Consider the following 16,634-nt stretch of genomic DNA (forward strand, 5'->3'; position numbering starts at 1 on the left):
CGGAAATGACCTAGGAGATGACTACTATCATCTAGCTAAGCTGTCTACCTTACCAATGAGATACTGAAGTTGCTTAACAAAATTAGCAGACATAATCAATCTTCTAGCACATTGCTTTATGCAATTCAGATGTTGATTTTGTATTTTGTTTTCAGCAAGGATGATAATGGAATAAACTTTTATTAAAAAAATCACAGTCCTGATAGTCTTCTACTCTGGTGTAAGTTAAACTGTAATGGCTCTCATGGAGTGACTACCTCAGGTGTTATTACTTCTGTCTATGGTTCTGTCTGTATTTTGTTTTAGCTCACATTTGCAATGAGTTAGGTCTTATAAAATCGGGTTTTTTCTGTGAGCTTGTGTAATGACTGTTCAGGGCACCTAATACTGGTAATTGGTGTTTTATCTTTAATGTGCTGGTTACAATTGAGAAAGTGTGTCTCCCGGCATCTCAGTGTGGTTATTGGGGTATTAGTATTACACATGAAAATAAAAAATGAAGAAATGAGTGAATACATTGTACTCAGTTAATATAATGATGTTAAAATTACACAAGAACTGGTGAAATAAAAAGAATGTAGGGAGAAGGGAAGAGATTTATTTGTTGGTCCTATTTTCAAAGAGGTAAAGAGACACTAAGATTTTATGCTGAACTTGAGGTATTCTTCCTTAGTTATGGCAACATTACCGTAGAAAATTAAGAGAATATTTTAATTACAGACCATTATGTCAAGCTTGTCTGTTCTTTTGGGATGTTAAATTTCAGATTAATTCAGATTAGCATCTCTAAAAGAGGGGCAGACTTTGAATCCATTCCACATGTGTGGTTTACCAAGAAAGCCATTTCCATGATTGTGTACTAGCCTAACAGTGATGCTGACCTGTTGTAAATAAATATTGAGGCAAAAGACGGAAGCATATTAGGAGAAACTATATGGGGAGGCTAGGAACAGTATTACAAAATAATGAATAGGCTTCTAATTAACAAAGTAAAGATTGATCCATCTAACAGCTAAACAATATTGCTGCTTGGACTTCAGATTTTTTAGGTATCTTAAAATGCTTTGTGTTCAATAGCTGTTAGTTAGTTAGCTAGTCCACTGAGTTCGAGCAGTGTCCCTTAGTTTGCTTGGGAGAGGCATTAAGTGAGGGCATGATTTACTGCATAAAAGCTTTCCAAAGGCTGTTCCAAGCCTGCAGTCATGGACTGTGTAAGTGGACTGGCATCCACTGCTCTGTCAGAAGCAAATGAGTTTGTTGTCTAAACAGACTAAGTCATGTTGCTGGGGAAGCTTTCAGAACTTGGTGTGCATGTGAAAGAATCTGCTGTCCACTGTAGGCAGTAGGGAGTCAGCAACTTTAATGACTTTGAGAGGTTTGAATTAGTCTCAGAATGAGGCTTCTAGTCTACAGTACTAACCGTTCATCTTTTACAAATATTTAGATCATGTTTCAAAGACTTATAAACCATATTGTAAATGGTCTGGGATAGTGCATTCACAAAAAAATGCGAAACAAACCTCATCAATGATTCTCAAATTTCAGCAGACATGATGAAGAAAGGGTGAGGGATTAACACATTGCAATACTTCATCAATTTTAGCTAAGATGTCACCAGATGTATTTAATTTTCATGTATCTGTATTCCTTTCCAAGTCTAAGAACAGGCTGCCATTGACCGTGAGCATGGAGTTTCAGCCCAAGGCTTTTTTCAAATGTGAATGAAACTCCCTGTTCATTGCTATTAATATGTGAGTGCTAGCCTGGTTCAGTCAGAATTAGATTTTTCATGAAAGTAGCACTAGAAGTCAGTGTTCATACTATAAAGTATATTCTAATTTTTGCATGAAGCAGGATGTGGTCCTGCCTTAAAAATGCTTCCAACAGCAAATAATGTCCCATATGCCAATACACAGTATAAATGCATTAAAGATTCTCTACCACATCCACTGTCAGCCAAATGACAAACATGGAAAGGATTTAGCCAAAGCTTCCCTACATGCAAAGCGGAAAGGGCCAGAACGTCTCCCAAAATGAGTTTTCTACAGATGTCATTCAGGTGCCCTAAGTTTCTATGGGTGATCCACTGAAAGCCTCCCTGACAAGGAGGATGTAGCAGTGGAAGCTGGCCTGATGTGACAGTGAGAGAAGTGACATGCTGGAGCAGCCTGAGTGGTGAGAAGACTGGAAAGGGTCATGACTCCTTCCTGTGTAAGGAGGAAAGAGCAGAGCTGCTTCAATCATGCCACACGTATTGTGGAGAGAAAAAGCAGTTTCTAAAAAAAATTTGGCTTTTTGTGAGTACTTGATGGGTTATTCAGACAAGAGTGAATACAGGAACTCCTGCACACGTTCATGCTCAAATCTGTACAGCAAAACTCGGGGAAAACTTTTTGATTCAGACAAAAGGTGCTTAGGAGAAGAAAAGTAAGTTTCGAAGAATTCTTCAGCAGGAGAAAGACTTATCAGCATCTTTGTTCAGAGCCACAATTGAAGGACTCAAGTTGCATGTTGATACAAATCTCACTGGGGATTTATTCCCTAAGAGGGAACTGGTGGAGAGGAGAGAGGGGTAAGAGATTTAGGGTGTTGGTAGCTGATCTCTGCAGAGCAATAGCATATATCTGCTTTACGGTTGCTGAACATAACCACTGAAGCCCTGGGTGAAGAGTTACTGATTAGCTCAGACTTAGGGAAGTAAGTCTACTTTCTTCAGGAAGGACAGGTTAAAAACATGATGCAAAAGTCCCTATTCTGTTGCTTCCCTGATTTGCAGTCTTCCTCCTCTTAATTCTTGGGTTGAGAACTTTAACATCCTTATGTGTTAGAAAATTCTCCATCTGAAAATAGCATTGAAGTTCTTTGTCCTTTATTTCTGATGTGAAAATCACTTACTGTATTTTCCTTATATCCTTACTCTGTTCACTTCTGCCCTGAAGAATTCTTGCAGCTGAAATAAAGCTTTTTATAAAACCACTATTTTGTCTCTATTTGCACAATATATCTTGCTGTCACCTACTGCAGAGAATGATAAATCATTTTTAGGGTAGTATATGTCATTGAAAATATTAGACTAAAACAAAACATCTGTGCTTTTAGAATCAATGAAAATGCTGAGACATTTAAAAACAAATACAGGTTGACTGAAATAACTGACACTGAGATAAGAAATAATGTGTATCAAGCCAGGAATCACATAACAGGCCTAAGTCCAGTAATGTCTTCAAGATTCTTGAGACGTGGCAGTAATTTTTTCCCCAATTATACGTGTGAAAATGGATGTCAAACTCTGTAGTTTGTATCTGGAAGAACACCAAACAAAGAAAAGGAACCAGAGAATATATAAGTCAGGGGAGGGTATGTTCAATCTGCTGGGAGAAACCTCATTTGGAAAGGGGTGTTTATGTGCCCTGAGATACACTCTGCATATGTTTTTACACGAAACTGGGATATCTACTTTTCCTTAGGTCTAGTCTTGCCTAGTCTCCCTTTCAACAAACTGCATTTTGTCCCCAGCTTTCTCTACGCTCCATGTGGTACACAAAACTATATAATCTCAGCCGTAACCTACCTGATAAATGTAGTTTTTTTCCAGTTCAGTGGTTGAAGTAAAGTATGAGGCATTAGCAGCCCGCCAAAGAAGTGTTTTTATAGCTTGCAGTGGAGGACCTGTGTTTCATGTCATTGGGAATGGTGTGAGACGCGAGGATATCTACACATGCAAATTGGACCAGTGTTTGAGAATAGTGTAGTAGAGAGGAAACTGAGCTTGCGTGTGGTCTTTTCTATGCTGCCTTTTAGGAGTGATCTCTGGATTGGACTATCACCAAAACCATGCTCAGGTGTTCTTTTAGAGAGCTAATTGAAGAAGTCTAAAGCAGAGCCAGAGAACAGGTAGGAAGCAAGGCATATGGGTCATCAAGGATCCAGTGCTCAGTTTTGTTTCCTGATCAGTAGTGCAAAGGTATGCTCTGAACTGTTGTGCTAGACAATTAATGGAGTGCCAATAATACCAGTGTTGAAAAGTTCACCATACATATTATTAATGAAGTCTAAAAAACGGTCATTTTGTGATGGTAAAGTGTTGTTCAGGAAATGTCAAAGAAACTTGAAAGCCTACACAGTGATGAGATGGTGGTTACTGTCTAGTGTTTCCAAAATGTCAAGACTGTTTCTAGAGCATGAAAAATGACTGAAAATTAATGAAAAAATTAATGTAAAATAATATAAATGTAAAATGATATAAATGTAATGATATAAATGTAATGTTGAACAATATTGAAGCAGTTGAACGACACAATACTAGATTGCTAGCATTTTACACTTACCTTCATGTGCAAGTATTTTGTAATGGGCAATACAGTGGAAAAATGAGTCCAATGTTAATTTTTTGTGTGTTTTTTGATTTACATCAAAGTGTATATAACAGGTTTCTTTGTAAGTTCTTTTTGATGCAAGCTGAGAAGTATTGCACAAGAATGAAGCTACCATTTATTTACTCAGAAGGTGTGTTTATGTTTCCAGCATATTCTAGTCCAGATAGTGGGCTTTTGGAGCCTTTCAAAAGTGGCATTTTAAATGTGGTACAGAGAAGACTTTTCCTTCATCCAAGAACTTTCATTTATTTATTTTACATATTTGTAAATCCTGACAGTAAAACTGCAGCAATTAACCACTTAGCTTTTCTCTCTCTTGTAGGGTGATAGTTCATATGTAAAGGATCGTTGGTGTGTGTTTGATGGATTCATGGTCTTTTGTCTTTGGGTGTCACTGGTTTTACAGGTAATTATTTCACTTACCTTTTTCAATGAATAGTTCCTTAATTGTGAAAAATGTATGGCACAACCAAATAATTATGAGTTGTGGAAGTATAGCTGTACATGGGTCAAATTGTTTTTAAAAAGCTGCTGAATTCAATACCTCCATAATTGCACATTGCAGCATATCTACATTAGTAGTAGATTTTATCTGGTTTAATTTTTCTTACGGAGAAGTTATACATTAATCTGAAGCTTGTTACTAGAAACCCTCTGCATAGTCAAAAGGAGAGAGAAGCATCTTCAGAGAGCCAGTTATCTCTTATTCCATATGACAGTTGTGCTTGTCTCCTTCCACTGAGTCTAGTAGGATGTCACGGTGACTAGTTTAGGCAACTAAAGGGAGAGTGATTCCAGTGGTAGATGTTTGCTATGCTGTAGGTATTGATGCGGTGAGTGGAGGGGTTTCATGTAATAAGGCCCACACCTAAGAAAACCTTTTCCAAAATTCGAGTTAAAGCACAATGGAAAAAATAATAATAAATACATTTGGAAACAATTTGATGCATTTTCATAAAGGAGGGAACTTGGACATGGTGCAGAAAAGTATAGACTGTTAAGATACAGGTCAGATTGTGTCCTGCAAACAATAGCCAGTTTTTTGGCTAAGAACAGATTGAAGACTGTGAGACTGGGTCTGCAATAGTAAAAGGATTGTAAAAGTTCTATAGTGATTGCTGTTAGTCATAACTTACCCACTTCTGACAGATTTAAGACACATTGTAATTTTCTGCTTTATACACAGGGGAGTCTTTCGTACATCATGTAGAGTGAAGGTTGATCATTACAGATAAGCACCGTAGATTACCCAGTTTATGCGTTGCCAGGTTCCTCCTCCGTTTTCTTAGTACTTTGAGCAAATACTAAACAGTTACTCTCAGAGAGTGAGACAAAGATTAAAACAAGACATTTTCACCCAATCATTAAGCTAAATAGCCTTTATGGAGTGCCTAACCTGTCAATGTATTAAGGAAATGGTTCCCTGTTCTGTGGCTTGGCTGAAACTTGTGTTGTAAGTGGAGTCTAGGAGAAAAACGTACAGTTTTCTCATGCAGTTGGAATTAAATGGGAATTTATATGCACATTGGAACTCATAAGGCAACCTGTGTATGTGTACTTTTATATCATACTAAAACCTTAGTGCTGTGCAACATTAACAGATACCGATTTTCATATTTGGAGATGTAAATTATTCACTTTTAACGAAGTTGTGTGAAACTTTTGGGGTAGGACTAGCACAGAAGCGGGCAGCTGACACAAGCTTGCACAGCCATCTTGAGTTGTTTAAGACAGAAGCATTATGAACATAGGCAGAGTATATTTTTGCAATTTCATTAGGATAACAGAAATGGATTAAAGGATTTACTAAGATTTTCTTTTGAAAAACATGGTTAAAATGAACCATAAAATAAATCAAGATAAGATTGAAAATTAAAATAGAAATCATGTATAGTATTCATAGTTTTAAAAGTTCTGCAAATGAATACAGGAACAGGACAGGATCATCAAGAAAAACTCCTGATTCTTTTGTTTGTAGGTGTTTGAAATTGCTGAAATAGTTGACCAGATGTCACCTTGGGGCATGTTACGGATTCCACGACCACTCATTATGATTCGAGCATTCCGGATATATTTTCGTTTTGAGCTGCCAAGAACTAGGATAACAAATATCTTGAAGTAAGTAAGGCTGTTGTCTGAAGAACAACAGAGAAAATTTCTGTTTTGACTTAGAAGACTGTCTGTGCAGCTCAGAACATGACCCTTCAAGCTTAATGGGCATTTTCTTCCTGAGTTTTAGTTCTGGCTAAAAAATGCTTTCTATTTTCCATATTTAAGGAAAGTTTCCTAGAAAATTATTAAAACTGACAAATATTTAAATAAATCTTAAAGCATTTTGCTAATAACTGTAGCCACTGATTTTCAACCAATGGCAGTAAATTCTGTTCGGTTAATATGGGCACTTAATAATTAAGGTGGACGGTCTTAGTAGGGTAATATTCGTAAATAAAAGTACATGAGCACATGCCCTAACCGTTACAGTTATGAGTGTACATGTATCGGTATATGTACAGAGATGCTTACATGCAAGCAGACACACATGTTTGGTACAGCATGTCATGGCAAAAGCCATGTAATGGTAATGTGAAAGAGTTTTTTGGTCTTTATTTGGTCAACTTCATCATCATATCTTCTCTGTATAAGTCATTAGATACCATTTTACAAATGCTAGACTTTATACTTTTTTTTTTTTTTTGTTCCATCCTTTGTAGTTTACAGCTGGTTTAATTACCCTAATTTATGGATTTAGAAAAAAACATGCCTCCCTTTTCTGTCTCTGCATAGAGTGAGAGATCAGTTTTAAGGACAAACTTTCTCCAGGTTGAAATGCTACTTTCTCTGTGCGAGCATATTTTCTATTCTGGAGCTTTTCAGAGGAGGCTTCACATTGCCTGTGCATTCAGTGTCATATCTTTTTGCCAGGCGTTCTGGAGAGCAGATCTGGAGCGTTTCAATCTTCCTTCTGTTCTTTCTCCTCCTGTACGGGATCCTGGGAGTGCAGATGTTTGGAACTTTTACATACCATTGTGTGACTGATGACACGCAGCCAGGGTGAGTTAGCCTAAGCAGGCATGACATGGGGCTGTTCTTTCATTGCATATGTATAATTGTAGTTAGCGTCAGTGGGTGTAAAATGGACTCAATAGATTAAAAGTAGTCCACCAAAATACACTAAGATAAACTGGGGAAACAAAAATGTTAGGAATTATGAAAAATACAGATTTTAACTGCAACAGAGAGATTACAAATTGTGGCATTTGCCTGCAGTCTGAGTTAGGGGGTGGGTGACTGTGGGGAGCGGGGGCTGAGAGAGCAGGAGAGCAGAGGAGACTTGAAGAGGCACATTGCCACTTGCAGCTGATTCAGGTCACTGATGATTCATCAGCTTTCACTGAATTCTCCTATCTTTTCCCAGAACATCAGGGTATGGGGCCAGACCTAAAATACAGGGAGGACTACCCCTAGAATCTCATGCCCTTTCTGGATTAAGAGGTCGCTGGGACGTGATGCTCAGATTTAAAGACCCTTTTCACCCATCCTTTGGAAAACACTTATGATTAATATTTTACAGTGGTGATCGAGTATGCATCGCAGTTTTGATTCAGCACATACTTAAACACTAGATTAACTCGAAGTACAGTATAGCCTCTTGTCACTGGGATGGTTTATAAAATTACAGATAAATACACACTTACATGTCGTGTTGAATTGTGGACTTGACTGTATGCTTGACCATGCTTACATTGTGACAGTCTCTTACATCTATTTCTTCGTTTTGTCCCTGTTTCTTTGAATAGGGAAGTGTTAGCTCTGGAGTTGTAGCCTTTGCTTTAGACAAAATTGCATCCTTTTATTCCTGTATTGAAATAGTCAGAACATAAAATAAATAGAGTAGACATCATAAGAAAGCAAAACACCACTTAATCTGCTACTATGCTGAATAAAAAGTCTGATTATCACAAAACTCCTGTGTTAAAGATTTTTCTAAACTAGGGCCTATAAGCTACCAAATATAAAAGGAGGTTATCAAAAGTGGCAAATACAAAAAAGGTTACAAAATTATTTGAGAATATGCTGGATATTATATGGTATTTTGTTAAATGAAAAAAAATACTTTTGGATCTTTTCTTATTTATTTAATCAATACTATAGTAAAATACAGGGCTGATCTTCACCGAGATTGGAAATGAGGTTTCATTCTGACTTTTCCTCTTTTTTAAGAGAAAATTTTTATAGCACAGAGTTTTTTACAGTTTCCCATAGACATGGGGGAAAAAAATATTTGTGAAAAATTTGGTTGTGGCAATGAGAAGATTTGTGATTTACCTATGATTTTTGGAAAAACAAGAAGTGGAATAGACCACACAGGAAAGATTGGGCATCATATAATTGCTTGTGTCACTGAATACAGCTTTTCCCTGAAATCAGAGGAAGAAGATGAAGTGGAACAGAATAATGTTTGCAATATGGAAAGTTTAAGTTTATAATAGAAATAAAAACAACTCTAAAGTGGGTTAAAGTTGGAAAAGTCAAGTATGCAGAATTAAGGAAATTTTAGACTTGAGGTTGAACATCTAGCCTTAACTACTTTTTCTTTCAGTATCATCAAGTATATATATTTTTAGCTGTTTAAAAATTAGAAATCTAATTAAGTTACTTTTTAGGTGCCTGGCATAGGCACCTTCAGAAAGTCATCAATCACTTTCGCCATCTCCAAACCAGACTTGTAACTTTAAATGGCTCCCATGGTTGGGGATGAGGTTGTGCAAGTTACACGGAAAAACACTTTTTCCTTAGAAATGCTGCATCATTTATTCTGATAAATGGTGCTCACTCATAGAACAACATGTTTTTTCTTTGTTGCTTGGCATGGGGATTTATACCTTACTTTTGGTGTACTGCTCATTCCTACTCTGAAAACACTTATTTCCTCTTCTTGTCTGTAATATTCATCATCATATTTTGTGAACACTTACGCATACCTGATCCTTTTTTAATTTTTGAGGAATGCAGTGCAGAAGCTCTCAATGGAGTTAGGCTGTGCCTTCTTCACATAGGTCAGGGCTGACCTTCCCAGAGCTGGCTGCAGAATTTATAAGAAAAACCACCATGGGCTGGGAAAATAAATATAGAGAAAGAAATAACAGTTCTGGTGCCAAAAGAGGACAATTTAGAGGCAGACATTGGTCCAAAATTTAGTTAGAATGGAGGCAACATGCCACTTCTGAATCCAGGAGAGTTTATTAGCTGAGATGTATTAGAGCACAAAAGCACAAAAATTGCCTAGACAAATTTTACTTTTGTCTTTGAGGTTCATTTTCTCAACTTTATAATGAGGATTAAACATTCCTCTCAGAAGTTGAGTCAGTCTGTCTGTCTCAGGTAGTTCTGTTCCAGGCAATGGAGAGTGGCCAAAGTTGGCTGTACTTGGCCTTAAATAACTTGGGAGACTTTAATGAGCCACAGCTGTAAATACTCAGTATTTCTGCAAACCAGATCCCAGGCTCCCAAGTCAAGATTAAAAAATGAAAAACATCAAATTAGTGGCCACCTGTGAGAACTTTCATTTTAGATGATTTGCCTCGTATTACTCAGAATTCTATGGCAAGCGGCAAGGGTAAAATCTTATTATTGAGATCAAGACTTCATCTATTTCAGAAATTTTAGAAATCACTCTTTTTAAGTCTACTGCCTTATGAATTATAATTATAAGGGAGTCAAGTGTCTTTTGAAAACAGCATCTTAAAATCTTGCTATTCTTTTTTATTTGGAAGGACGCGGCTGCCTCATCAGATGCTCACTGCCTCTTTGACTGCTGCAAGTTCTTTTATCTTTCCATCCTTCTTGACGCCCACACTGCCTGACCTCCTGTCTTTCCACCTCCTCAGTCATTTTCTAATGTTAACTCTGGCAAACAGAAATACTAAAAGTGAGCTAACTGTGGTGTGAGTTTTTCATTCTATCCATGAAATCAGCAAAATCTGACTTCCTTCCAAAGACTGAAAAGGTTTTTTTGCTGTTTGATCAGAAGTCTTTTTCTCCCTCATTCTTATAATCTTTATTTTGCCAGACTTTTTTCCCCTACGGGGAACACTGTCTTCTTCCTAAACAATTTTCTCACTCAGTATTCCCTTGTGATTATTACTTACCTTTTTTACAACTGTGCTGTCACAGCTTTTCCCTGATGATTTCTCCAACCAGTATATCTTTTTTCTGCCAATAAGTGGTATATTACACAAATTTCCTTAGTACGGATCTTTAGTGGCTTGAAAGACACAACAATATGGTTGGAATGTAATGTATATATAATCCACTTATCTAGGTAAGTCCATACATTATAAGCAGTTTGACAGTTTGTTTTGTTACATCTGAGATTAATTTTGAAGAATTGAACAAATACGGTGAAAATAGGTTGTGTTCCCAAATCTACTGTAATTTACTCTTGGGCACCTCCAGTATGCAAAAGGTACTTTCACAGGACAGGAGAGAGAAATTATTTCCAAACCATTGCTCTGGCTCTTAGAATATTTTATCCTCACACACTAGCTACTGTGTATTCCTTATTTTTATTGCCAAGATATGTTTGACTACACAAAAATACTTTCATACTTCATGGTTAGATTATAATCATTCCACAACAGTAAATTTTCCTTTTGTAATTCTCAGTTTGCACTGGAACTAAGGGAAAGGAAGTCTCATCAAAAGAAAGAAGGCTAATATGAATAACTGCCATAAAATGTAGTACTTATCTATTTCTTCTCCCAAAGTCATTATTTAAGGGCCTTTTTTAACACTTTCAGTAGGGTATAGACTGAGTATTTCTGTAGACCTGTCTGCCTTGTCACCATGGCAGTCAATTTAAAATCCTTCTTTGCAAGGTTTCTTGTTTAAAGTAGGAACTGCCCAGGAAAATAGATAAGAAAAATAATTACCGAGTAATAGAAAGATCTAAGAGGTTCTTGGTCATCTTTCCATCTGTCTATGGATAGGCCCCGAAAATGTCAGAAAACAGCTTCAAAGACTCTGGAGCTGAAAGTTCACCAGAATATCTAATAGAGGCAATAAATATGATTAAAAAGAACAAAAAAGATTTGAGATACTGTCTTATATCAGCAGTGGGAAAATAAGAGTAAGTAATTGGATTTCTGAGAAAGGGAAGAAATCAAAGACCAAGCTTGAAAAATCAACATAACAGGACTTCTTTAACAGGGCACATTAATTTACTGATTCTAGTTGAACAACCATCACTGTTTTAATATTGCCTTTGGGATTTATTCACAGTCTCTCTTGATGGTGATATGTCTCTAGGTATAAACTCCTCAGGGAGAAGAGGAATGGAAGAAATCTTACTTTTCCAGGCCTGATGTTGTTTAAACCCCAACCAGAATCAAGAAAAATAGAGCATCAGTCTAAAAGAGAAGTAATTCAGTCCAAATGGGTTCCTGTCACAAGGGTGGAAGAGTGCTGAAGTAATGGCCAGTATTGATGACCAAGGGAAGTGATCTTCAGGAGTGGGACTCTCCTCTCTCTCAGAGGGCATGTGATTTCTGAGCAGAAATCCTCATTTTGTCTAGAATTGTTATACAGACAGTTATCCAAAGCAATTAGACTGTTAATTCATTTCACACAGGCTTCCCAGTGGTTTTGTTTGTCCAGCTGCAGTTTGAGCAGGAAGGTGACCTTTTAATGAAGGTCTAGAATAGAGTGATGGGAACCCAATAGCCTTGGCTCTTGGTGGCTCAGTAATGACACATACTTATCTATATTAAGATTTGGAGCCATTGGGGTTTACACAATTGTTTGTCCCAGCACAGACATACAAGTTTATTGAACTTCTGCTCAGCCTGTCAACCTTTATGGAATTTCTTTCCTCAGGCTAATAAAGCCTTTTGAGTAAGATGGAGTGAATTTTATAGATTATTGTGAAATTGGCTGAGAATAAATATAAGAATTTGAATTACACAGCTACCACATCTCCTCTTTGCTGTCAGGAAAGTTTTGTATGTATCCACAAGATATTTACCTTGTAATTGATGTACAGATTTGAGGCCTGTTGAGTTTGAGGCCTGAACTTCCCACAGGAAATCTGCAGGAGGCCAGGATGCCAGAAGTCAGGACATCTTCCTTATATCATAAAACTGAGGGAAAGGTCAGACATTGCTAGAAAAATAGAATTCTAAGAGGGATCTCCATTGAATCTGCCAGATGGGTGATCGGGTGTTGTTTGCTTTTTTTGAATAGAAAGGAAGCTGGGAAAGTTCTGTTCTTTATAGTGCAAGAGGAAGCCAGACAACTAATGGAGAAGGCTGTGAATGTCCTGACCTTCACAGGTTAGACAGCAGTTACTACTGAGCTGTACATCTCCCTTAGCCTGGAAACGCAGAGTCATTTCTGGATATGCAGGCAGTTACAGGAAAGAAGTTCTGAAAGAGACTTCAGCTCTGTTTCTGTGAGTGATCTATCTCATATGTTGTTTTGAAAACCAGGTGACTGTTTTCAGTTTTGTGCTGCTTTCTGGAAGATGAATGTGATGTCTAAATTTGATTCCTGTCCCAATCTTTTGGATTACTGCAATTCAAAAAGATCTTGGAAATGCTGGAATATTCATCCTGAGATACTTGTGAACAGACTGAAGCTATCATCTCAGTTATTTCATTGTTTCCAAGAACTTGTGGAGGGTGGGTGAGGAGCAGGGAGGCAGGAAAAACAGTGGAAGTTTAAAAAGGAGGAAGGGATAAGAGACAGGGCAAGAAAAGCCAAGGATTTATGGCTGGAATACCGGTGAGGTTAACTTCTATTCCTGAAAGAATTCTGTAGTGAATAAACAAACAGAAAATTATAAGCAGCTGGAAGGTAACAAGGAAATGAGTAGCAGCTAATATGGATTTGTCAAGAATAAACCATGTCAAACCAATATAATTATCTATGGCAGGGTAACAGCCATGTGAATTGGAGAGAAGACTGGATGTAATATATCTTTATTTTAGGAAGGCTTTGTAACAGTCTCACAGGAGATTTTTGTAAGCTGGTAAGGGAAACATGGCTAAGGTGTAAATAATCATAGAATAGGTGCAAAACTGCTTGGAAAACATGCTCAGTGACTGATAATTAATGGCTTGTCAGAACAGAAAGAGCAAGGATCCACATAAGTCTGTCTTGTGCTATTTGGAGGTTTCATTAACATCCTGGATGGTGGCAGATAGAATATACTTACTGCTCTGAGGATGACATGAGGTTGGGAGGGACTGCAGGCATTTTGGAAGGTAAGATTAGAATTAAAATGATCTTGACAAATTGAAGACATGCTCTGGAAAAACTGGATGAAAGTCAGCAGGGAGAATATACTGTACTTAGGAAAAACGAGCTGTACAAATACAACATTTTGAATGACTGTTTAGGAGGTAATTCTTTGTAAAGTGATTTGGGAGCATAATGGAGGAACAGAGATTAACAGAATTGTGCTCTTGTAAAAATGTATAAATTGTAGTATCAGGCAACATATAGGCGTTATTTGGAGAGAGTGTAAAGGAGGTGAAAAGGGTATGGGCTTAGATCTATAGAGCAGAGATGACAAGAAGCATTTGGCAGTTTTTAGCTCAACTGTAAAGAAGTACTGGACACATAGCAGTTTTTGCGTGGATAAAAACTCTTGCACAGAGAAAAGGAATCTGGTCTCTGTTTCTGTACTACTAGGATAAGAAGTATTTGTATTAAATTTCAGTAAGAAAATTTCAGGTTAGGATATCAGGAAAAAACTTTGTCAGGGATAAGGGATAAGCCTGCATTGGAGTCCATTTCTTAGGTTCTGAATTTGCCTACTGGGGATCTTTAAAACAGGCTATGAGAACTTATCTTAGGAAATGTAGAAATAGTCTGGGACAGGGAACTCTATTTGTAATGTCCCACTGAGGGTTCATATCCAACCTTATTTTTCTATGATTCTGTGTGATCCTTCTTGACACAACAAAAGTCAGGTATCATTATCCTCACCATCTGAAGAGCTGTTTGCCTTTGTACATCTCTTTTAAAGGGGGACACATTGAAAGTGGGGAGGATTGGATGTAGGAGTGGAACTATTGTGTGTTAGGGCAGAGGTGAGAGTGGCTTGCAGCATCTTGTTTTCCCTCTCTTTGTGTATAAACTTTGGAGTTGGGGTGAGAGCATGTTCTTGAATGTTCCAACTTCATTTTTCACCCTCACATGGCATATCCAATTCTCTCACCAAAACATGCTTCTTACTATCAGAGGTGTTATTATTCTTAATTGTTTTACAGTAACGGAAAATATGTTTCTACTCAATCTTTACACACATCCCCCTCCCCCACCACTGCGTTTCCAGCTTCTTACCTACTCAGTCCCTCTGTCCCTTGCCCTCTCTCTCTTATATAAGATAGAGGAGTTTAAAATAAATTTCCAGAAACCCCCCCAAATCCATCATCACTCCCTATCTCCTTAGCATAGAACAGGCTCATCAGCTGCCTTTGTACTCAGTGAACCATACTGTTTGTACTTGACACACATATAGCATATTCCCTCTTTCCTAGTGCCTAAAATACTGGCCACCTTTCTGTCCCTGCTGTAGCAGGCTCTGCTGGGCTCACTGATGCCTGACTGAACCAGTTCCCTTCACAGATGCATAGTTTACTGCCCACCCTCTCCCTTCCAGCTCTTTGTCTTCATCCCTGTCCTCCTGGCTCACCACAAATAAAGGCTTAGCTTCCTCACACTCTCTCCTTATGTGGGACACCTGCCCAGGCAGCAAGAACAAGAGTTATTAACCTGTTCAGCTTGATCTTGCATGCTGCCTGCTTCTCTTGATTATCATGGCCGTTGCCTAGGGGCAGTATTAAAAATAGAGTCCAGACCAACTTACTGTACACCTTCTACCTGGCATGTTAATGAGAAGGGCTCTTCAGATGGTAGTTGAAGAAAAAGCTTTGGTTACAGACAGTAAGTGGCTCATTTAGTTTTCTCTCTTGAGCTGAATGTAGCCTGTAGGCTTGAAGGCTAGATGAATTTTGGCTTTTACATTTGGGTTTCTTGGAGCCCCAGGAATGTTTCAGATCCCTTATTGACAAAATTATCTGACCTTACTGGAGCTCTGCAGCTACATATTTTAATTATATTGTTCTCTGTAATGCCCTGTCAGTGAAGCCCTTTCTTCAGATAAAACACTGATCCAGTTTTGGCAGTAAGTCTTCCTGTTCACCTTGTGTACCAGTCAGGCTATAAAATGGAGAGATCAAGCAGCTTTCTCCTAGGTAAAGTGAGAGCTTTGGTGGAATGGCCAGTTCCATTTGATGGAAAAACAGCCAGTCTTCAAATGCTAGATAGTTTCCATTTGGAGATAGCTGGGTGACATTGAAAATTCTTGGGTGCTCAGTGACAGCAGCCCCTTTCTTTTGCTATGCTGAGTCACATCTCCTGCCAGTTTAGATGTTACATTAGTGACTGGCCTGCGTAAATGCATTTGATGAAGGCATCCTCTGAACGGTCTTGACGCTTTGCAGTACAAGCTTTAGGAAGGAGTTTGTTTTGCATGTAGTGAGGGTTACCCTGTCTTGTGCTTAAGCAGAAAGTTTGTTGAGATAAAACTGCATGGTGCAGTGGTCCAAAGAGAGAGCCAGGAAAGCCTGCCCTGCTGTCTTGTTGTAGCTAACTCTGCTGTTGTGAGTGATGGGTCCAAAAGTGCTTGTGAGCTTTGATAGAAGTGATTCCCAGATGAACTTCAGGCTGATGATTTTCAAATCCTACAGTGCAATTTGGTGACCTTGTGTTTTCCCTATAGTTGGTAGACAGCTACTCAGAAGGTATCTTTCTATATTTAATCCAGGTAAGTCTGATATGCAAACTGTTTTTTGAAGTGATCCTGAACATACTTCAAAATCAAAATGGATACAGTCTTCAGTTTAGATTGTTTCATATATTTCGGTTCATGTCCTTGCAATTTAAAAGAGAACAGAGGCGTTTTTCACTCTTTTTAAAAAATTTGCTAACAAAATACTTTATTGGATTGTAATAGGTACTATAGGCATGATATCACTTCAGCTTGTAAATGTCTAATTTGATATACCTTGGTGAAATGTAGATTTGTGCAAGCTAACTGGATTTGGTTTTAACTGTTCCTGTTTATTTCCTATGTATTAGCACCTATAGCAACAGCCTCCTTTGTTGTGCTAATGCCATCAATTCATGTTGGTTTGATTCCCGTGAAACAAGTCTTGCATTAGCAGACATATCATGCAATTGCTATTTGAA

General features: G+C 37.9%; 1 protein-coding gene across 1 annotated transcript in view; it reads left to right on the forward strand.

Annotated features, from left to right (window-relative positions):
- Nucleotides 1-16,634, forward strand: part of NALCN (sodium leak channel, non-selective) — a 251,122-nt gene that overhangs the window by 26,710 nt on the left and 207,778 nt on the right. Inside the window, exons 5-7 of the mRNA XM_074859339.1 lie at nt 4,699-4,782; nt 6,355-6,494; nt 7,299-7,427. Coding sequence (XP_074715440.1) covers nt 4,699-4,782; nt 6,355-6,494; nt 7,299-7,427 — 353 coding nt within the window. The remainder of the gene's footprint in view (nt 1-4,698; nt 4,783-6,354; nt 6,495-7,298; nt 7,428-16,634) is intronic.

The sequence above is a fragment of the Strix uralensis genome, chromosome 2 (genome assembly GCF_047716275.1).
Source record: "Strix uralensis isolate ZFMK-TIS-50842 chromosome 2, bStrUra1, whole genome shotgun sequence".
In the NCBI taxonomy this organism is placed as follows: domain Eukaryota; kingdom Metazoa; phylum Chordata; class Aves; order Strigiformes; family Strigidae; genus Strix; species Strix uralensis.